Raw genomic sequence first — 24550 nt, 5'->3', positions numbered from 1 at the left:
TGTTTCAGTTCCTGACCAATTTCAGGGTGGGAAGGTAAATTCAAACACAACAGCAATACTAAAAAAAAATATAGAAAAAAAACGGAGAAATCTTGAGGGTTCTAGGGCATAAAGGCGTAACTTTACCCTGCGTAACTTGGTTGTCTCCGTTATACATCTATTTTGTTTCCTTTTTTTTTGCTTAGGAACCTAGATGTTATAAAACTATAATACAGGTCACATAAAATCCATAACAGGCTATAATTCGTCAAATACTCTCGCAAAACTATAGGAATGGATGGAAATGACATATGATCTCAGACGAAAATAGTTAAAAAATAGATCCAAACTTAAAAAATTGAAATAAATTAATTAGTTCTCAGTTGATAGTCTCCATTCTGTGTGATGTAACGTACCCAAGGCAGAGCTTGATATCCACTTTTTTCAATTATTTTCAAGTATCGAACCTGCAATGCAAAAGAAATTCAAATAACCTCTGCCCAGTGCTGCTTCCACTTGCTTCTTCTAAAAAAGATTTTAAAAGACAGATAAGCGTGAAGGAGGGGCGCAAGTATTCCGCATCCCCCAACGAATACTGAAAATGCACAGCCTCAATGAAACAAGCAATACGGTAAAAACAAATATTTCGAAAGACATATTAATGGAAAGGTGAATAAAATGCATCATTTAAGAAACAGCGAGCTTAAAGTAAAGTTTTATAGATGTTTTAAAGTTACAACTGTACACTCTACGGAACAGTCAACAAAAAAAATGAGACTTTAGCTTTGCGATAAGCATTCACACTTGCTACTACTGATTCTACCACAAAAACATGCCACCCCTTTTGAAATCTAACTGTGCAAGCATTTGGGTTCCGTGTAATTGGGGGGGGAGGAGGTAAACTGGGCTTGGAGCCCTAGCGATTCTTTTAACTCTGAAGTATATAATGAATCTTTTAGCTACTACTAATTAGATTTAATACAAAAGCGGTTCACTATTTTTCACTCTATAGAGTAGGGGGGCTCTGGACAAATGTCAGGTGGAATTTTCCCGCCTCTGTGTACACATGCGTATTAAGTATGTATTTTGGTTAAAAGCAGTCAATCAGCATTTTCAGAACGGAAGCAATTAAGTTGGTTCTCGCGCACATTTTCCGTAGTTATATGCTAAAAAAAGATAATCTTTGTGTTCAGTTTTAATTTCTTTTAATATAGCAGGATGACACCACTCCAGGGGCGTCGTTTGGGGGTGGCAAGGGGGGGGGCAGTTGCCCCCCTCCAATAATATGAAGAAAAAAATGATTATACATCTCATGCCCTTTGAATATCCGGATATGAGCCCCCCTTGCCCCCCTCCCCCAAATAAAAATGCTGAAGATTCGCCCCTGCCCCACTCTGCTCGTGTGGTGGTGTTGAAAATTGCTATCACGTCCTCTTTGAATATAATAATTATTCTTCCCTCGCTCGCTTTTGATAAATTGTTTAAATGAGTTGTTAATCTTATTTCCTTTCGATTTATATTCACTATGTGTTTGTAAACTTACTCATTCTCTAGTGACTCAATTTCTTATTGATACGGCCCGATTTGATAAATGTTCATAGCTGATATGTTTATTATTTATTTCGTAGTCTTTTTTTCATCCCCTTTCTGGTTTTTGTTGCGTTTATTTCTCTCTTTTTAGTGTTTTATAGTTGTTGGTTTTGTAGTTGTAGATGTGAAATAGCGGTTTTCCGGTTCAGTCCCTAATAAAATATCTATCTATCTATACCAGGATGACTCTTGTAAATACTGCTAAATCAACATAATACAAAAAGTGGTTTTCAAGCCACCATTTTCCCTCTATCGTGGAGGGAGAGTGGGGAACCCTACGCACAAATGTCTACTTCTGTGTAACATATGCGTAGTAAGCACGTATTTTGGTTAAAAGTAGTCAACCAGAATTTTCAGAAATGAAGCAACTAAGTTACATCTCACATGAATTTCCCGCAGTTTTATATTAATTTTTTTTTATTATTAATATAGAGAGAAAGAAAATTATGCTAAGGAGAATCTTAACATCTACAAAACCTCTATAATGAATCTTATAAACAGAAAATTATTCACTCAGTTTTGGTTACCTCTCATTTCACTGGAATTTCTTCATCTATGTCTCAACGTAGTTCTACGTTAATAGAACACGTGTTCTAAACTAATGTTCGAACAATATTATATCTTTCTTTGCAACGCCGACTAAAATAGAACATTTGCAGGATAGACTATCTGGCCGAAAAACAAGATTTAAGAGTTGACAGAAAACAAAGAAAAAAAGGGAAGGAGATACTTGTCTCGAAAAAGGATGGCAAGTACATGCGTGATATTTATTATTTCGTTACTAATTTTTTGACACTGTGCAAGTAAGCTGAGGTTTTTTTTATTTTTGAACGAGATTACCAGATTTCCTAACTACCCTTTTTTAGCCCGAAAGCACCCTTTCAAGGAAACATAGTATTGTTTTATCTTCCCATAAAGAAAAGCATTAGAATGAAAGATCTAAAGCCGAACTGGCAAGCCCTGACAAAACAAAGAGAAGAAAATTTCAAAATGAATACTTGGCAATGGGTCTACGGCCAGTAGAAGGAAAAGAAAAGACGAACTAAATACGAATATTTCACCTCTGTGGTGTATCATGGTAGTATTAATTGCATATATAGATATTGGTTTGTTTCTTACATATATTTTTTTTTGTTTTGGATTTTATAGACTATTTTAGATTTAATCTTTACTCTTTCAATTAGTTTCTTATACATTTCGCACTGAAGACATCTAGTTTTATACGGGCGAAATACCCGTCCTTTAGTTCGTCTGTTCATTTGCTTCTTATGGCCGTAGACCCATCGACAAGTCTTCATTTTGAGACCTTTCTCTCTTTATTTAGAAGCATCGGAGGCGGATATTTGGCAAGAAATGTACAATCATAAGACTGGGAGCGTAGCGAATATTAGTCCCAACAAAGATACCCAGGTATGAGGTGTGATCAAATATCAAAATAACAAAAGCAACAAGGAATATACCTTGTGATTAACATTCGTCCGGCCGGCCGATTAAGAAGAAACTTCCTATTTTTTTAAATTGAATTCGAGGCTAAGGTTATGGTATTCTTAATAAAGAAGGGCCAAAATTTCTAAAATCTCAACGGGAATAGCCACCCCCCCCCCATATGTGTACATATGCTTACTGGTTGAAATTAGGTTACTGCCAAACTATAACAAATACAGGAAACTCAAGCTTTGCTCAATTAATTCATAAAAATGAACTACTTTCGTAATTTATTTCAATTAATCTTGTAGAATTTTTGTGGTATCAGGTGGCATTACTACTACTACTAACAACAACTCGCCGCAGCACCAAGCCACATCTATCCCAACCTGTTCAAAGCCTCCCTCTTACACCATCCCAAAAAGTTCCCATTTCCCTTAAATCCCTTCTCAGGACATCCACCCACCCCATTAAAGAACGACTCCATTTGAGTTTGACCCTAGATGGTTGGCCGACAGGGATCGACAGGGACTGTGATCAATGAAGCCCGTGCCCTGGAAGTCTCGCAGTTTCTCTTATGTACCATTGCAAGTTTCCTTTCTGGTCGTCAAGAGTACGTACAACTCGAAAACGGGGAAACATCGGACTTTCAAGACATCACGTGTGGAACTGTCCAAGGAAGCAAGTTAGGTCCCATCCTATTTGTTATAGTCATCAACCGACTGATGAGGCAACACAAACAGAGGTATAAATTTTCAGATGATCATTCACTAAGCCTGCTGCACGTCCTGTCACAGACACGCAATCAGCTCATACCCCTTGTTGCAGAGCTTCAACATCAAGCTGATCAAGTGAAGCTCCAGATAAGCCTCGAGAAAAGCTGTGTAATGCATGTCAACTTCCTGAGGAAGAAGAAGAGCATAAATGACCTCTCCATACATAGAAATCAGTGAACATACTAGGCATTAAAGTTGGTGATAGATCTCACGTGTTGAGATCCCATCAGCCAGATCAAATCAAAGTTATGTGGTCTTCTTTGAATTTGATCTCGGATAAGAAGGTTTGGGCTAAGCGAATAACTCCTTCTTCATTATTCGCCACACACGGCCCGGCCAGTCATGATGTATGGCTGTCCTGCCTGGCACCCGCCGCTTACAGAGAAGCACAGGAACGAATTGGAAACAATTTAGAAGAGAGCCTGCAAAATAATTCTTGGGCCGAATTATAAAAACTATGAACAAAGCCTGGGCCAACTCAAGCTCCCAACTCTGGAGGAAAGGAGGCATAAAATGCTGATGAAGTTTGGAGCTGACATTCTGAAGTCTTCAACACACCGATATATAGTTCCTCCGTTTACTTCAGAGACCCACGCACACAAAACAAGGTTGGCAACTCTAAAAGTTGGAAAAAACTGTTGGAGTGCCCGCCTACACACTCGACAACAAGATATCTAAAATAGTTTGTGCCCTACTACGTCAGATGTTACAACAATAGTTCTCTAAAGTAGAGGTTATGGTTAATCATTCTAGTGTTTCTTTATCTTTTTTATTGTTTTGCTTTTCTTTTTTTTTGTGCTTAAACTGGCGCTACACATGTTATTGAAGTTTTTTGAGTGGGACGACTAAAAAGAAGTGTTAGTATTATTTCCTTTCCAATGCTGAAGCTGAATAGATTTTGCCATAAAAAAAAGGTAGCACAATAGGCTTGCACATCAAAATTATAAATTATGACTTTCCGTGTAGGTTTCAAGCTAATCAGCCGTAATATTTACAATGAGAATGATTTACTGGTTCCAATTGATTATTTTATAAATGCATTCCTTTAGTCAGGGGTAATCTTTCTCCAACAAAACGACCAAAATCAGGTTTCGTAAGGATTCTGTTCTTTGTTCCACAAAACAAATGTTGCAGAAGTGTCTGAGCTCAAAGATGCAGAGGTAGAAATCACAGGGACAAATTCTTGCAAATGGCCAGAAAATTGAAAATTGGGGGCACGACAAAAGTAAAATTATCTCAGGCCAAAAAAGGGAGGATCATTGAATTCCAACAAAGAATTCCCTTTTTAGCCTATAGAAAACGTTTAGCCACCTGACCCGATTAACAAGTGGCTTCAACAGCCTAAAATAACAAGCATGTGCCTCAGCTCATTTGCCCTATTTTTATGCTGCATTAAATATTAGTTTCTGATTCCTTTTCCTTTATCTCTTATTTTATTTTTCTTCGAGCCTTTTTTTAGTTGTATTTTGCGTTGCTATAGCCTGCAGGCCTTATCAATAAATCTCATCTATTAAATGGACTTCAATATATGTAATTAAATGAAGACCATGATTTTTCAATTGAAAATAAGCAGAAATATCAAAACTTAAAACGAACAGGAATTACTACGTATAGGAGGGGGGTTACCCCTCCTCAATACCTTGCTCTTCAAGCTAAAGTTTTTTTTTTTGAAGCTTCTTATTGTTCTAATTAAGCGACCCTTGTGTTTCAGGAGTCATTCTTTAAGAATGGAGACAAAAACTCATACTTTAGCGAAAAGAGCGAGGTATCGAGGAGGGGAAAATCCCCTCATTTACGTAATACCTTCTGTTCGCTTTAAGTTTTAATGTTTCTCTTTACTTTCATTTGAAAAAACTTGTTTTTTAAATTAAATTTCTGATCGTTTTTAAACAATGCGAGAAATCCGTTCCCCCCCTTCTTTAGAAATTCTTCCCCCACGGAAAGTTCCACCCCCGTAAAATACCCCCCCACCATGAAAATTCCCCCAGACAGTTCCATTCTCGCAGGAAGTTCCCCATGGAAAATTTATTGCGGACGATTCTGGCAAAAAAAAATTCTTAGTACACCTTCATTTAAAACAAAACTTAAATTTCTGATTGTTCTTCAAATCAAGCCAGAAATCCCCCTCTCCGTGAAAAATTTTTCCCGCAAATCTCCCTCCAAGTAGAAAATTGCTACCGCAGAAAATTCCCCCCGGATAATTTATCAAGCGGAAAACTCCCCCATGGAGAAAAATATAAAATAAAACAATGACTGAACAGCTTGAAAAATACTTTTCAAACAAAACATGCTGTAGTTATTACTTATTTATATATTTAATTAATATATTTATATTAATAATTTAAATTATTATATACAATATATATATATATATATATATATATATATATATATATATATATATATATATATATATATATATATAATATATATATAATATACATATATATTATATTATATATACAATTAAATTGCAATAAGTTAAATCATATATATTATAATAATATAATAATTTAATTATATATTTAAGATTTATATATTTAATTATTCTTATTTCTTGTTGTAGATTCCAAACATAAAACATTAGTCGCTAAAATCTCGTAAATTTAACAGTGAAGTCGACGAACTTGGTGTCTGATGGGCTCGAAATCATGAATATTTTGTGAAAGGTCCGAATCCTATTGGAAGAGTCCATATGAAAAAAAAAAAAAATAATTAAATCTTGTACAAAATGTATTGACGCCACCAGTTCAATCAGAGATAAAAATAATTTTGACCTGACGTAACTTTACAAAGGCCAGTTGATCATGTAGAAGCTTTGTTTTTTTCTTTAGTTTTAATAGTCATAGTTAGTATTAACTTATTATAATTGGTGTTTTCAAATATTTTAAGCGCTGGTGAACAGTAGTTTCAAACATGTGAATTGTTGCCAATTACTTAACAATTTTGACTTTCTAATATTACTGAATTGTGTCCAAGCTCCTCCTCTCAAAATAAGAATTCAAAAAACGCGCATTTTTTGGTTGTTTAATATCAAAAACTTTTTCGCTTTCATATGATATCGAATTTGCTATAAAGTAATTATTCCTGCGATCAATAAGATAAAGATCGTACCTGAATTCCAGAAGTTGTGAAGTATGGAATTTCGAATTTTACTTGAATTGGCGGTTTTCCTTCCAGTTCTTCTCCCTCCACACTTGGCAGGCCAAAATGGGCTCGCATTAAAAATTCTTTCCCTCCCTAAAATAAATCCCTCCCTAAAATAAATTCTTTCCCTCCCTAAAATGTTTAATATCAAAAACTTTTTCGCTTTCATATGATATCGAATTTGCTATAAAGTAATTATTCCTGCGATCAATAAGATAAAGATCGTACCTGAATTCCAGAAGTTGTGAAGTATGGAATTTCGAATTTTACTTGAATTGGCGGTTTTCCTTCCAGTTCTTCTCCCTCCACACTTGGCAGGCCAAAATGGGCTCGCATTAAAAATTCTTTCCCTCCCTAAAATAAAATATCAAAGAAATGGGTTAAAACACTTTACATTATGTGTCTGTGTATCGGGTATTTAGTATTTTCAAGATAAAACGGCAGAAATAATTTGTCCAAAAATATTTTAAGGTAGTTGTTTGAGTTGACAATAAAACCTGTTGGAGTTTGAGGCACTCTTTTGAGTAAAGTCAAATCACAAAATCATCAAGACACCCCCCCCCCCCAAAAAAAATAACAAAACAACTAAAATGTAAAAAAAGAAACCTATATTAAAAGGAAAAACAATTATGTGAGTTCAACTATTAGGAAGAAAGCTCAAACGTCGCTTGTGCAAAATTTGGGAAAATGTCGTGAATATATGTTATATATATTATAATGTATATACATGACAATTAGGAACATATAAATTAATGCGAACTTCATCTAAATAAGTTACTAAGTCGAATGAGCAAAAGATTTAAGTTGAAAGCTGCCTTGTGACAATAATAAGTCATATACCTTATTTAACTTTTTTTTTTTAGAATTGACAGGTGAAGCACAACAGTAATTACTGTAAAAAATTCACTTTCCGGACTAATTTACTTTGATATTTTAAAGAAAGTAGTTGAGCTAGGTGCATAAAACTAGCACAACGTATAGTTGTGCTACTTGTGCTCCATAAAACTAGCTAGGTGCATTAACGTATTTCTACCACATTCTTTGAAATACTGACATGTCATCTACAGAAATTTTGAACTTGGTCCGTAAACGCAGTAGTTTTACCGGCTCCTGACGTGATTTTTCAGATGGTGCCACTATTTTCCATTAGGTTAAATAAAGCGCATGAAAATAGTGACATGAAATTTACCGGAATCTTAAGGAGACCCGAGACGGTAATCATTTTGATCAAAAGCTTCTGTCAATATAACTTCAAGTTTACCTCACTTCCAGATTTTTAGTTTCAGTTCAGTCGGGTAGTGAAGTGTCTACCGTGTGTGAAATGCCGTCTAATACTGATTTGGCTTTTCTTGCATGTACTTTCGTTGCACTCAAGCAAAAACAAAAAGAATTCAAGGTCATTGTAGTATCACAGGGAAGGTTGTGGGATGTCATTTGCTGACGGTCCAGACTTCTTTTTCTGCTCGATCGCCTTGTACTCGCCATTGAAATTTGTTCTTAAAAAATTAATTTTCGTTTTTAGTTCGGAAACTGTATAATCTAGTTTCAATGTCTTTACCGCCCGCAATATCCTGTTATTTCGGTTATAATAGTCACTACTTTTAACTTTCCATAGCTTAGGGTGATCCCGTTATAACTCTATTAATAAACAGATAAACTCTCTTTCCACATTTTTGTTTACTTTCGATGTGTCTTCTATTGTTGTTGGCGCGTGACTGACGTAATATTTGAACAAAACTAGTCTAGACGGTAAATCACCCCCGTCAACCACTTGAGTTATTCAAACTTTCTATCAATCACCGACAACGCTTGACTCAAGCGTCAAACAGGTTCCTAGACGGTCAATCATGCTTGAATCAATCGATTGACGGAAGTTTTTTTTTTGAAATGATTGACTGTCTAGGGTGTCCTTTAATCTCGGTCGGTAAATGCAGCGGGTTTACTGGCTCGTGCAGTGGTTTTACGCATCGTATTCAAAACGGACGTTATGCTAATTATTGATAAAAACTGTCGGTAAAATGACCAGCTAGTTGGTAAAATCCCTCACCTGGTCTGGTCTCGAAATTTGGTCCGAAAAGCAATTTCTCACCCATATATGCTCTCACATATTCCAGCAATGTGGTAATATGAATAGTTAAGAGCTTTAGTGGATATTGGAGAGGGCAGAAGAAAAAGGAAGAAACAGGAGTATATGTAGAGCTGCTAAAGTAAATTGAATTCTATTACTGTTTGAAGATGACGAGGCGCCACTAGCCGACAGTACAGAAAAGCTTTAAAAATTCTTAGACCTAGCTTCAAACTATCATGATCAGTAAACTAGTTAGCTTTGAATACGGACAGGCCCGTACACACAATATGTACGACAAGGGGTAAAATCTTATCTGTGCTTTCAGCATCACCAGGCCTTTTTCCACCTAGCCTGGTACCTGTAATTCTTATGTGATTTGGGAATTTGTTTGACCGTAAAATGGACTGAGCCCCATTTTACCAAAATGGGCTAACCCCATTGGCACGTAATATGGACTAACCCCAAGCCAAATGACTGGCGGCTTTACGGCTCAAACCCCGTCCTGAAGGACAACGGATAAGAGAAGAAATGGAAGTAAGATTTAGTTACAGAGGAAAAGAAATAAAGATAGTCGACGAATTGAATTATTAGACAGGTTGAGGAAGTGCTAATTTAAAAGATTAATGGGAATATTCATCAGAAGTAGCATAGAAGATACAGTATAAGCCTAACGAACATGAGAGTACAGGGAGAATTTTCAGGAAAGTTTATTTCGACAGAACATTACGGTTCAGAACCGTAATGACAGTGATGGAAGGACAAGGGTTGGAAAGGATTCAGCTTTGGCACTTGAGATTTTTTAGGCTTAAAAGACAGGTCAAAGGTCTAGTAGTAAAAGAAAATTTATGCCTAGATACTCTTTGGAATAAGAGACCACTGAGAATTGCTAAGGTCTAGGAGAAGAATTAAATCTTTGTATGAGGGTCGATTAGTTAACTTAGTATTCAGAAAAACGGTACACGATGATGGGAAAAATGTTGGGAGAAAAAGTGGAAGAAAATACTGAAACGTCGTGGCATGTCGGGAATACAGAATCGCGGGGCAGGAAAAGGAAGGACAAGTTCCATTGAAGATCTTACTGAAAGAGCAGGGAATACAGTTATGGGAGACAAGCGAGACGGAGGTGGCGTCTCTCAGGGTGTCTACATCGAGGTCAAGCTGACATGACGGAAGGAAAATTAGTTTAATCAGGGGCTTTAGGAGGAAGATAAAAGGTGGATGATTTCTGCAAGGTTAGTTTTATGCCACTTTGAGAAAGACGGTTTAGGCGACCGAGTGGTCTATAATTTAGTCTAAGGTGTAGGTGTAGTGATAAATTAGAGTACTTTAATGGTAATTAAAAGGAGTTGAGAGATAGAATTTTGGGATTGGGATAAAAACCAAAGAATTGACAGTAACATTCCAAGTATTAATGGCCAACTGGATACTAGAAATGCGGGCCCGTGTGGGATACACCACAAAAGTGTTTATTTTTTCTGGCGAGTGAAGAGATTAGCAGGATGTGAAACGGGAGTTTGAAATGATATCCATTATGTATATTGGGGCCGGACTGTATCTTTTTGTTAAGCATTAGCCATGTGACTCTAGTGTAGAAACTAATTATATTGTCGAAAGTTGAATCGTTCGGGAGGGGGGGGGGGGAGGACAGTTAGTCGTTTTTGGTGGATTTACTTTTTTCTCCCTGCATTTCCGGCCGTAGAATGCATTCCGGCTTGGAGAGGTTACATAGTGATTTATTAGGTTTTGTTTACATTTATTGTAAAAAAATCTATCATCTATTCATCATGTCAGGTGAAAAAGAGAGTGAACAACCCTTGATGACACAAGTTATTTAGCAAATATTTTGTCTCATATTAGCTGCAGTTTTTGAGAAGATAATTAGGCCAAAAGCAAGGAAAAAACAATTACTGGAAAGGATTTGATTGTCCATATAACAGCATTCTGTTCTGGAGCATATTTACAGCTACCGACGGTCGTTTTGAACTTTGGTGAATCCGCATCCTGTGGAACAGAGATAATCACTTCAACGTTATTGGCAGTGGACCTTCTTTTAAACTGTGACTTAGCTTTAACCATAATTTCAACTCGACTGTGAGCATGCCGTTCAATTACTGACTCAATCCAAATTAATGGCTTCACCTGCAGTTGAAAATAGTATTATTACTTTTTAAATGCGATTAATTAACTCTTAATATAACTTTAACTACACTAAATTGATACAAAGGGTTTAGGCTAAACATAGTGTCTTCTAATCAACATTTCACTCACTTCCAGTGTTCCTATTCAGCTCAAATTTTGCATTCTGTTGATTTCCAATGAAACCATACAGTAATTTTAATCAATTAAATTTAATATTTATAATTCATAGCCTGTTTACATAGAGTTCTTCATAGTACTACGTTCGCTCTGATGACCCGTTTACAACCAATAGAATGAATACCTGACCATAAGCGAAATAAAAACACCATAAAGAAATGAGCTCCGCTCCAATAGTATTGATCAAATTTTCACTGATTGACACCAAAGAAATATGTTTAACTAGAAAAGTTATTTGCCATTAGGTCTAGGCGCTGGGAACTGTTTATTGACATCATTTTAGTTTTACTTGAATACTAACATATATTATATTCATTTTAAAGCTTCAACGAAATTTACATTGCATTTGAACTAGATTTAATCGAATTTTAAGGAAACTGCAAGCATCCCAAATCTTCTACATTAGGAATACTTTTCCAATTTGTGCAAAAGCTTATGAAATAATAGAATTAAAAATGAAAAAAAAAGAAAAGAAAAGCCAAGTCGTCACCAGGAAAAACTGTGACTAGACGTCTACTATGCTGCCCTCGTGGCCATTAGACATACCTGTACTTTTTTCCCATCTACATAAATTTTTTCTTATATTAATATTACATTATTGTTCAGATGACTTGAACATAAAAGTTAAAAAATATATAAATGTGTTAATCAATAGATCTTTGTTGAAAATCTCAATTTTAAAAGCTGAAATTTCGTGAGATACGCCTTTTAGGCATAGATGACAATATCATTTTAAATTCTGAGTTTAAAAATTAATCTTTTATCACAGTCCCATACATTCGACCAATTTATATTGCCCCCTCTTAATCAAAATACCTCTGTCATTCAAGGCTAATGAAAATAAAAGCAATGTTCCGATACACGATTCAAGTTTAATAATTATGAAATGATATTATTGGATCAGGTCAGAATCGCGCCTGCGTACTTTGAATAGTAATTTAGCTTTATGAAATAAATTTAAGGAATGTCAACTTTTTTTTACCAGTCATAATTCCCACACTTCAATTTTACCACGAAAACGGAACAAGCATAAAAAGCAGAGGGAAGAAAACGATGGAATAGTAAAAGTTGGGTTCAAAGTATATCTTTTATTCACATCAAATTTGAATCACAGGACGGACTCTTTAACACTGTAGACGGAAATGACCAATATCCCACTCATCAAGCCCTGAAAGTTTCAATTTAATGCCATAAAAGAAAACAATTCTTCCTAGGTATATGACCACTAAAAGATTACAGAAGAATAGCGATGTATTTGGAAATTTTGTTAAATAAAAAAAAAAGTTTCCAGGCAGTGAATTTTTCAAAGGGGTTGCTCACATTTGTGTAAATCTTCGTAAAAAACGCAACCGTAAACACGCAACCGTGATCTTTCTGTACACGTTTTCTTTTGTATAGCATACAAGTATAATATTATTAAAGTTTTTCTTCTGACTGAAACAAAGATGCTGTGATGCTTACAAAACACTAATACCGTTTTTTAATTTTAAATTTAAACGCAATTTCAACTCGAGCACAAGGTCCATTTACTGACTCAGTCCAAATTAAAGGTTTCACCTGCAAGTGAAAACAACACTGTTGTTTCTTCACCATGTTTATTCAACTAAATACTTTTTCATACCACACTACCTATCAACACCTTTCAAACAGCTATATTAAAAAGCCTTTAGCCTGCTAATTTCAATTAATCTAAAACCATTGCCCTGATTCAATTGACCTAAGCTATGTGATAGACGGTTATGTATATAGATCGGTTCATTTGTTAGAATATCATCTCACAAGAAATTATTTATTGTTTCAGACATATGCCTCGGATCGATTGAAATTGTGTGGAGTGGTTTGTGTACTTAAGGAATTTTTTGAACTTTTGCACGACAATGTTAATATTTTTTTTAAGATGTGAATTTTTCGTTTTTCCTCTTATACATAGCGCTCTTCACTATTTCTACATTTCCCCAGGAGGAAGTACTTAGGACCAATCTTCGGGGAATCGGAATTTGTATTTTCTTTAAAACTCCTGTGCTTTTTTGTCTAGAGAATGGTTTATGGAGGTCGATAGCAAGTTATTTTCTATGAAGGTAGTTTAAGTTCCAGAATTCAGTGAAATACCCAAGCTTTTTATCAAAAAACAATCAAACTAAAATCATACCCAAGAGGAACTTGTCCCCCCCCCCAAAAGAAAAATAAAAGTAAGCTGAAAGACAATAGTTATACAAGATTTCTAGGTATAGAGCTAAAGATATGATATAGCCCACAATTTATACTGACAGGTCATTTCCGAATGGGGTGGGAGGATGTCGTAAGAAAAGATTTATGGGAAAAAGGAACTTCTTGGGATGGTGTAAAGCGGGATGCTTTGAACAGATTGGGATGGAGAAGGAGGGTGCACAGCTGCATTGGCCTCAGGCAGCTTAGTGGTGTAATGAGTTGCTAGTAGTAGTAATGTATTAAATTATTAAATCAATTATTTAATTATTATCAACTAATATGTATTTGATTATTCCTTATTAAATTTAATTTTGTTGGTTCCCCTTCTATTGATAATCTTCAGTCCATCCTGTATTTGAAAAGCAATGAACGGTAAACGGAACAAGAAAAACAATTAAGTGAAGAAGTATCAACTCCAAACGTTTTTACTCCAGGTGCAAAAAGTGCAACTCCAGGTGCAAAAAGCACCTGGGCAGCATCAGAGTTATAATCTTCTCGATCCGAGCCAAAAATACAACGAAAAGCATGAAAAAAAAGGTTTGGGGTTTTATCACTTAGGAAGGAGGGCCTTTGTTTAAAAAATTTCAGAATAATTTAATTAAACGTTAATTAATTAATGGCAGCATTTGAGTTATAGCCAATTCCACTATAACTCTTTGTTAGACCAGCAAAAAGTTATAGCGGAATTGGCTGAAGATTGCATCTACCAAGTTATGAGGTTTCATGCCCACAGGCACATCAAACCAAAATTTCAGATCGAATTAGCAGGAGTGGACGTTGGGGGGGGGGGGGGTCTCGTTCTTCAAATAAAGAATGTCTAAACCCGTATATTCCGAAATATTGTCTAAATTTTAACTGTGAAAAGTTATGATCAAGTTTTAAGATTCTATGCTCACAGGTGCATTCAGCCAAAATTTCAGAGGGAATTAGCAGGAGTGGGCGTGGGGGGTCTGATGCTTCAAAAAGAGGGGCATTAAACCCATATATTTTTAAAAGTTTTCTGATTTTAATTAGTTCTAACTGTGAAAAGCCCTTATCAAGTTTTAAGACACTATGCCCACAGGTTCACCAAGCCAAAATTTCAGAGGGAATTAGCAGGAGTAGAGATGGAGGGGGGGGGTAGATTCTTCAAAAAGGGTGTTTGAACCTATATATTTCGAATTGTTTTCCAATGTTGATTAGTTCTAATTATAAAAAGTCATGAGACTGGTTTCTATTGAGTTTTACAATTATATGTTCATAGGAACAAAGTTAAGAGAGCTTAGAAGAGTTTTTTAAACTCAAAATTTGTTTTTGGCAGTTTAAGTTGTAATTCACTATAATTCTTTGAGTTTTAAAAACAATTTGGATGATAAGCAAGAGTAGTAGGCTTAAATTGAGAGTATAAAAATTACTTACATGCGTATTCAGCCTGTAAGACATCAGTTCAAACTCCCCATCAGGGGGTATAAACGAAATGGTGCGATCATTATCAAATCTTGATAGCCTTACACACTGATGAAATTTCACATCCTCTAATTCTACTGACTTCGATTTGCCACGCCCAGTGGATTCAAACAAAACTTTGTCATTTAGTCCAAGTCTCAGCTCAGGCATGCCGGACAGATAGACACGCATTTTGATCGAGCCGACAATCTCGCTTCGAAGAACATTACCATTAGCATTGGCCTAACAAGAAAAAACGAAGATCAGATGTCAGACTAGATGTCAGATTACACTTGGATGACGAAGATGTTTCGCCATTAAGGGGCGCATCCACTGAGTGGGTATGGTGGCTGATGCCTCTTCATGTGGGAATTTTAAGAGATAATACAAGTTTCCTAAATACTAAAAAGAAACTCGTAATTCTTATAAAGATATCAGTTTATTTTATGTCACAAAATCATGGATATTCTTATGTAAAATACAGAAATGATTAGCTGTTTGATTTTGAATTCCTTGTAGCTCCCTCAATAATAATTAAAAATTATACCCGCAAAAAGTGATACCCTCCCAAGTCAAGTTTTTAGTCTTAGTCCCCATCAGGTATGCAAAAAGTTCCAAAGCGGCCAGTAGCAGAACTCGACAAATTTCAAAAAGTTACCGACAAACTCGGGGATAGTGGAAGCACTGGCATTTTCTGACAAAATCCGCCAATAAATTTCATTAGGCCATGAAAACTACCAAGTAGCATGGTTTATATGCTTCCCAATTTTTGCATATGACTTTTTGACATCTTAAGGAACCCTGACTTTCATCATCTTAGTTTTATTTATGTGTATCACCGTACATACATCCGTTAGCAATTGGACAATTTTTTTTATTACAAGAATCATTGAACATGTAACAAGACAAATTTCTGTTGTTCCAAAATAATTCATTTGATCAAGACAAACACTTGATACTTTTCAACACAATTACCAGCAGTATTTAAACGCTTGTCTCGACGTTGTTCAAATTTGTGTGTATCTGATATAAAATTATTTGGATTGATCTTGAAGCCTCTTTTGCACCTAACAGATTTCGATGAACTGTAAGCAACAACTTTTTGTAAGCAAACTACTATGTTTTCAGAATCAATTTGAAACTGTTTGGCCCCCCTCCCGCCCATTAGATTTTGAAAATTATCTTTTTTGGTATTGTCTTGGGAAAAAAAATTGATCATCCATCACTTATCCCAAAATGATTATTTTTTTTGTGTATCTTCATAGTAAAAGTTAGAAAAAATCCTTGCCCCTCCCCCTACATTTTCGTGAATTGGGACCCCTGGTTGGGACTCAATTCCAGATTTGTCATACAAAAATATCTTCAGTGGTCAACAAGAATTGATTTGAATTATGTTTTCCAGTTTCTATGTTTTCCAGAAACAATCAAAAATTTTAGACAACCAAAAAGAACTTAAGTTACCTTTAGGATAAAATAGACACACATTCTAAGACCAAACTGGCCATACATGACGTCTGACAAAAAAATAAACATAAATATAATAAAAAAGCCGAGAAAACGAGGGTAATATCAGCCAGTGGACAGAAAAGAAGGAAAAAGGACAAAAGTACATATTTCGGCAAGGAGACCATACATGACGTTAGACAAAAAAAAAAATATAAAAGAAAAGCCGAAAAAACGAGGGTAATTTCAGCCAGTGGACAGAAAAGAAGGAAAAAGGACAAAAGCACACATTTCGGCAAGGAGACCATACATGACGTCTGACAAAAAAAAAACAAATTAAAAATAAATATAATAAAAAGCCGAGAAAACGAGGGTAATATCAGACAGTGGACAGAAAAGAAGGAAAAAGGACAAAAGCACACAGTTCGGCAAGGAGACCATACATGACGTTAGACAAAAAAAAATCAAGAAGCCAAGAAAACGAGGGTATTATCAGCCAGTGGACAGAAAATAATCAAAAAGGACAAAAGCACACAATTAGGCAAGGACATCCGCCAACCTGTTTTCCGTTCTAAAAAAAAGGGGGAAAAATTAACCTTTCGAAGCGCAATCTAACAGAGCAGAAAAAACACTGAAAACTGAGATTTCACGTCAAAAGGTTAGTTTTCAATCTTTTTTTAGAAATGAAGACAGCTTGTCGAAAGTCCTTGGCAGAAAATCTGCTTTGGTCCTTTTTGCTTCTTTTCTGTCCACTGTCCTTTGTTCTGTCCACACATTACCTTCATTTTCTGTTTTTTTTTTATTAATTTTCTTTTTGTCAAATGTCAGGATAAAGTATCGTTCAGGATAAAGAAGCAAATTCTGACAGTACATTGTGTTAAGCAGGAATGATCAAAAGACATCACTAACTGATTTCCCGTAGGTACATCTCAGTGAAAGCGGAACTCCCTAAAATCTACCTAAAAATTATCTTGAAAAAAAAAACTATAAAAAACAGTTATTCAAAATATAACCCCAAAATTACCTTCTTTTAGCAATGTGCGTTTCATTGTATACTCTAAACAAAACAGAAAGCTTTTAACTATGTGAACAAAAGCATTTGATTATTTAAATTTTTGTAGATAGAGGCGCAAGCCTGTTTTCGCAATATATTATTAAATCTTTCCTAGTTGAAATAACGAAATTTTCCATACAAGAAAAGAAGCAAAAAGGTGGGATGTAAAAGGGCATAGGAGGTGGTCTGGCTGCCTCCAAGTCACTTCCGACCCTTAAATAAAGCACTAGAACTTCTACGACTGTTTCTACTACTTCCCTTCTATACGACGTGGTCGAAGACGAAATTTTCAGTTCTAATCCGAAAGAGAAGCGAAAAGAAAATATGCACAGAGGAAGAAATTCTTTTTATTGAATGACCTTAATCCGGCTCCACAAGAATATTCTACTCCTACAAAAACATAGCTTTAGTGGTAAATTTAGCAATTCTCTATTGCGAAGCAGTCAAAATGCTGGAAATTCTTAATTCTTTTCGCAGTGTTTATTCAAAGTTTAGCCACTTCTTATTCTTCCCCAAAGGAACATTTGGGGGTGTTTAACTGGTAATACATTTTAACAGGCGCAATTAAACATGCTTTGGCTTAGCAATCAACAACTTTCAAATTATATTACTAGCAGTTTAGCCTATAATACAAACTAGATACTTCACTAGTTCACTAATATCCATCTTGTTTAATTAATTTGATCTTTGTAATCCTTAGCTCAGGCCACATTCTGCCTTTTTACGGGTTTTGAAAAAAAAAAAATCGTGATGGTCTTGAGTTTCGCTGAAAATAGTTTTCTGGTCAAAGAGTGCATCTTCAGAATTGTTCTACTAAAAAAAAAAATAAATTTAAAAAATATTTTAAAACTTCTACTTTTATTAATATATATGATGTCAAGTTACTATTTTAGGGAAAAGACCATAAGAAATAGTATACATACAAAGCAAGAAGCAATCCTGCCTGCACCAAAAAAAAAAAAAAAAAAAAAAAAAAAAAAACGAAAATAGAAATGCTTTACTGAACACAGTTGAGTAAAAAGAACTTTTTGAAAAACAAGAAAGTCTCATACCAGCAAATAAACTGATTCTATAACGTCAAGAAAAACTTCATTCTTCCTATATTTAATTCCTTCCGAACGCCAAGATACCGCATTTGTCACAGCCATTGGAGGCCTTGGCGCAATGTCCAGCTTATGACCTTCTTGTGTGATGAATCTAGAAACAATCAAATAGAATAAATAAATAGACTAATTTCATTAATCAAATTTATGGTAATTAATATCAATTTTTAATATTTTTAAACACTATCAAATCTAGACAGGGAGGAGAGGGGATGCATGCCGTTTGCACCAAAGCTTTCTTTTACTTTAAACATAGTTGCCGCGCGGGATAGAGAAAATCTCGTTTGGCTATTGACTATATTGGATGGTAATATAACGATTGATTAAGTTTGCCTTGACCACAAGAGAAATAGCCACTAATAAGCATCGCCATGCATTTCTAGAAGAATCACCAATAAATTGTAGATCGTTTATGAGAATCATTATAAATTGAAATATCAGATGATCAATTTAGGGCTAAACAAAAAGCAAGTCGTCCCCGGATGAGATGGGAATAGTTCATAAAAGAGGTTTTAACCAGGGCCGGATTTAAAGCTTTGACGCTCCTAGAACCAAGCGTTTTTGCTGCTCCGTTTTGACGAGATTTTCGGGCAAATCCCCAAGAATTCATAGATGTGGGAGTACTGAACAGAACGTAACAATGATGAGCCAAAAGTAAGGAAAGAGAGAGAGGTGATACCGAACTCTCAAATGCCTTTCTTGGATGATATCTGACAATTTATAAGTGGCCACGGAATTCCTATGCAACTTTAGAATCACTTTCCTGTGACTAGGCAGCGCGGCGGCAGTGCACCTGACACTTTGACGATGAATCACATCAATCAAGTTTTTGTTAAGAAAAAAATCACTCATTGAAAATTTATTGCACCCCTAGGCCCGGGCCTATTGGTAAATCTGGGCCTGGGTTTAACAAACACTAGAATTTCATGGGAGAGAGTAAAGATTGAAGCTTTGAAATGATTAGGGTAGAGGAGCATGATAAGCTGTTTCCTGTTTACCTAAGGTAGCTCGCGGCTGCAATGAGTTATTTGTAATAGTAGGAACAGTACTGAAATTCAATCTTCCCAGTATAATTTGACGGAAGATTCTGCACAAAAAGCTATTAAATTGTCTTAACTTTGACACACTATCATCTTTCGTAAAATGCCAGATTGCCCACCCCCTCACAAGAAAGAGGACTAAAGTGCATCTACTGGAAAGCGCATAACCCTCAATAGAAGAACACATATCCCACAATGCACCAGCTGATATTTTATCGTCTTCTTCCCTATAAGTTTTAGCTAAATTTTGTTGAACGAAAGAAATTTGTAAGCATTTTCATTGCAAATAATGTCCCATTTCCCAGGAATATCCTATTTTCTACGATTTTGATTCACTCTGCATAAATTATTTACTGATTGGCAAGTTCAAGGCAGTAATTTTCAGTTTTCTTTCAGTCCAGCAGAAGCTTGAAGTAATAATGTATATTCAAAGATCAGACGCAGAATTGGTTTGAATGATGCTTGATGATAATAATTTATTGGTGCCTGCTCCGAGGGGTTAATAACTAGGCATTTTGAGGGACACCTGGAGGCAAGAGCACGGAGGCACGCCGGAGGCATATTCCAAAGGGCGCAATATGTAAATATATACAGCTTGTCTGTTATTCGGTATCTGTTTAATATTTCAGCACCTTCGAAAGCAATCTTTTAAAACTTGGAAAAAATCATTTACGGGTTTATTTAGCAAGGAAAAGAACCCCCAAGACTGAAAACATCTGATATGTACCTAAAGAAGAAGAACGGAGGACTACAAGTTGTTGATATCCATGCAAAAACTAGGTAACCCTACGATTGCACTGATGGTGTCACTTTTTCCTATTACTCATGCAGCGTTGCCACCAGCTCAAAATAAAATTCCGATTTTTCTTCAAAAAAAAAAAATCCCGAAATTTCAAAAAAAAATCCCGGAACACGGTTTTTAAGTTATACAACATAGGGCTGCGCGGTGATGACGTAAAAAGCAAGGTGCGAAACTCAAAGTACCGTGAAACGTGGTTTCTAGTTGTAACTAACAACTGATTGTCAATGACTGTAATTCTTACAGACCCATAACAGTCCCTTGCATCCTGAGCAAAGTGTTTGAGTATGTGATCTTCTCCGAGCTGGATACTGGAGATTTTGGGGATAATCAACTTGGCTTTCAGAAAGGTCTCGGTTGTCTAGAGGCTCCACACGTTCTTGCTAACTTACATATGGACTCAGAGAAAAGCAATTCGCCTTTTTATATGTGTACTATAGATATTTCAAAAGCGTTCGACAGCGTCAACCACATGCAAGCAATGAATGCTCTACTTCTGAGTGGTGTAAGTGCGAGCATAGTGAAAACGAAAATTCAATAGTTTCTACCAAATGGAAAGATAGAACATCAGATCCCGCCAAAATCAAAAGAGGCGCGAGGCAAGGGAGCGTTCTTAGTCCTTTCATTTTCAAACATGCGATTTCCAAGATTCTGGACCGCATCTCGCCCTCCCTTCTACTTCACGGTACCGACCTGTCTTACCTTGCATACGCTGAAGACGTCCTTCTGCTCAGTAGATCGAAAGCTGACTTACAAGATAACCTGAGTCGACTCCACAGTGACTTTCTTTCTATCTGGCTCTCTATCAATATAGAGAAGTGCGAGTTTTTAACCTTCAACGCACTTAAAAGTGAATCTGTGACCCTCGGCAATCATGCAGTCCCTACAGTGTCTGAGCTACGATATCTGGGTATCATGATTGCAGAAACGATCGATAAAACCAGGCAATCCATCGTCAAGCAAACAACCTCCGCCATTAAACGTGCTTACTGGTCTTTAGTGCCAAATCGCGGACGCTATTCCAGGAAATCTCTAGCCTCAATTTATCGTTCAGTTTTCCAGCCACATGTAATCTACCTTGCCGGTGCATCCCATGTGCTGACAGTGACAGACTGTGAAAAAATCCGAAAGTGCTACTATAAGTATGCAAAATTTTTACTGTATATATCCAAGCGATACCGGAATTTTCGACTGGAAAAACATGGACTTACGGAGCCATCCAAGCAATGGTCGACCATTCGGGACAATTCAGTGTTCAAAGTCAGATTGATGAGACGTCGTTTTTCACCTGCATTTGTTTGAGTTTCGTATCTTTATTTTTATTATTATTTTTTTTTTTTGAAGTTGGTTTCCTTTTTATTTTTTGTTGTGCTCCACTATAATCTTTTTGTGGATGGTGGGTAATAAAATTATTATTATTATTATATTCCTAGTATTATTTCGACGTGAAAACGTTCTGGTGGATTAGTAGGATCTACGACAAATATTTTAGGCCAAAACAATTCGCCACAGTTCCGAAAAAACGTGTCTACGCATCCACGTTTCATCGTTATTTGAGTTTCCCGCCCAAGAATTGACGTCACGCTTCGCAGCCCAATTCAATATGGCTTGGCCAGCAGTAAAAGTTGCCTTTTATCACGTTTTCACACATCCTTTTCCCTTTTATCATACCTGTTTTTCTTTTTAGTGGCTGTGCCAAGACGCACCCTTGGATCTCGGATTCTTAATTGTACTAAAAAAAAAGCAATCTGCTGCTTTGACAAGAAAGAATCCGGAAGAAACACAGATCCCTTTTTCCCGAATGTACTTAGAATCCAACTTTCTTGGTATTAAACCCAGACCTTTGGTTATTTGAAGAGAAAACTGTAAAGCAACAGTCAGAAAAACTGTTACTACCGAGTTATTAGTAAAAAGCGCTAAGTAAAGCAAACAACTAAAAAAAATTAACTAGTGTCTCAGATATTTATTGGTAGGTTTAAAATTGATACGTTAAGACCACCTTTAAAATTCGAATTCGTATTAGTGAAAATTGAAGGATATGAATTTTAAGAAATTGAAGTAAAATGCCACCGGAAAAGCGTCTCCTAGAGGGGGAAGGACACCCTGGAACGGAGGGAGCGATAGATATTTGGCAAGAAAAAAGGTAAATGGTAGTGTGCCTTCATGTCCACTAATACATTGAATGGTATATAATAATTTTTTTTTTTTGAAGTTTAGGTGATAAGATAATGTATAAAGTTGTAAGATTCATATGTTTTTTGTTTAAAATATCACTGAGTGGAGAGGAGGAAGGAAGGAAAAAAAAAATAAAAAGTACCTCTAAAAAATGTTAAACAAAAGTCCGTCTGTTGACACACAGAACATGGCAATGGGGGTGTCTATGGTCTTGAGATCAGTGTTGGGTTCAGGTGCCATTTTTAACATGATGATTGCGATGCTGACGAGACATCAAAAAAGTGGAACCCTTTCTTCTGGATAAATGAATTCAGCTTTGTAAAGACGTCTGAGTCAAAGCCAAAGACAATGTTGGTGCCGATTTCCATAGAAACGTGTTCTGCTGAATGCATGATATACAGGCTGGAGTCACAGTAACCCTGGTCTACCAATGCGGCAGTTAATGTGAGATCAGCATTCAGCCGGAACCACTGGCACAGAATTCCTATGTCGTCAGGGAATGGCATCGCCATATTCTGCGTGTCAACAGAGTGGCATCTTCGCCCAGACAAGTAGCCAAACTATATGACCCGCCCAACTAATACTCTCTTTCCCCTGCCAATCGGTCTGTAAACGCACCATTCACCGATACGCAATTCTGATTTCACACCGACCTCTGCATTGGTTTCTCCAATGTCGAACGCAGTAAACAACACAACCAAGTAAAGATAACCTCTCAAGAGGAGAAAGTTTGCCGTCGTAAAAAATGCGCCGTACGCTTTCTATAAGCCAAAGATAAAACTGTGTTCCTTCGCTTCCAGGAACACGCTGTTTCAGGTGTGCCGGAGGCAGCCGGAGGCACGAAGGAAGGGACACCTGCGACGGTCAGTTATTAGCCCCTCGGCCTGCTCATACAAAGATGAAAGAAAAAAAAGTCGAAAAAAGGGAAATACAAAAGGAATACCAAAATAAAAAAAAACACTAACAAAACAGTTATGATGTCACTTGCACTTATACAAAACGTGAAAAGGCATGATCTATCTGAGTGATAGATCATATGAAAACAAAAGCAATGTAAAGAAAGTGGAGAAAGCATTAAAATATGAACTAAGGAGGTGTGAAGTGGAGGCCATGGAAAAAATTGCCGGGGATCTGAAAGATGCAGCTAGACGGCATAATAATAAAATATTGTACTGGCATGTTAATAAATTGAGACGGAGTAGTCAATACGGACTTTGCCCAGTTAAAGATATGAATGGGGCCACAATTAGCAATAAGGAAAGAATTAAAGAGACATGGGCAGAACATTTTGAGAATTTGATAAACCGAGATAGAGTTGCAAGAAAATATATACACGAAAATGAAAAAGATCGTGATACCTTGGATGTGACGGAAGATTTGTTTTGTGAGGAAGAATTAGCGACAGTACTAAAAGGATCAAAAAACAATAAGGCTCCAGGTGCTGATAGGGTGGTAAATGAGTTTCTTATTATGGTGGTCTGAGGTTAGAAATAAGTTACTGAATATTATGAATCTAATTTTTGAAAAAGGGGAAGCACCTAACGATTTAAGGAAAATCTTAATTAAGCCACTTTCTAAGAAAGGTGATAAAAATGAGTATGGTAAGTATCGAGGCATTAGTCTGGTCTCTGTAGGTAGTAAATTACTTAGTAATATGATACTTTTTAGACTGAGAGATGCCGTAGACAAAGTTTTAAGAGAAGAAGAGTGCGGTTTTAGAAAAAGCAGAGGATGTGTCGACCAAATTTTCACTCTTAGGTTAATAATTGAGAAGTTATTGAGTTGTCAAATACCTTTGGTCCTCTGTTTTATAGATTATGACAAGCGTTCGATTCTGTTAATAGAAGAGCTTTAGTAAAGGTTTTATCCCTGTATGGTACACCAGACAAATACATTAAAGTGATTAGTGCTATGTACGACAATAACACTGCTGCAGTTAAGGTAGGAAATGAGGTTAGCAGCTGGTTTTGTGTTAAATCAGGAGCTAAGCAGGGTTGTAGTT

At 36.1% G+C, this 24550-nt stretch overlaps 1 protein-coding gene across 1 annotated transcript in view; it reads right to left on the bottom strand.

Annotated features, from left to right (window-relative positions):
* Positions 1-221: 221 nt before the first annotated feature.
* Positions 222-24550, bottom strand: part of AP-1mu (adaptor protein complex 1, mu subunit) — a 45923-nt gene continuing 21594 nt past the window's right edge. Inside the window, exons 4-8 of the mRNA XM_089097127.1 lie at positions 18484-18628; positions 14908-15177; positions 10894-11124; positions 7146-7271; positions 222-446 (exon numbers count right to left, since the gene is read on the bottom strand). Of these exons, the coding sequence (XP_088953253.1) occupies positions 348-446; positions 7146-7271; positions 10894-11124; positions 14908-15177; positions 18484-18628 (871 nt within the window). The 3' untranslated portion in view covers positions 222-347. The remainder of the gene's footprint in view (positions 447-7145; positions 7272-10893; positions 11125-14907; positions 15178-18483; positions 18629-24550) is intronic.

Source organism: Artemia sp. Qi Xiang Cuo, chromosome 1 (genome assembly GCF_049724085.1).
Source record: "Artemia sp. Qi Xiang Cuo chromosome 1, ASM4972408v1, whole genome shotgun sequence".
Classification (NCBI taxonomy): Eukaryota; Metazoa; Arthropoda; class Branchiopoda; order Anostraca; family Artemiidae; genus Artemia; species Artemia sp. Qi Xiang Cuo.
Note: the sequence above shows the minus strand (reverse complement) of the source record. Positions and strands in the feature narration are given on the sequence as shown.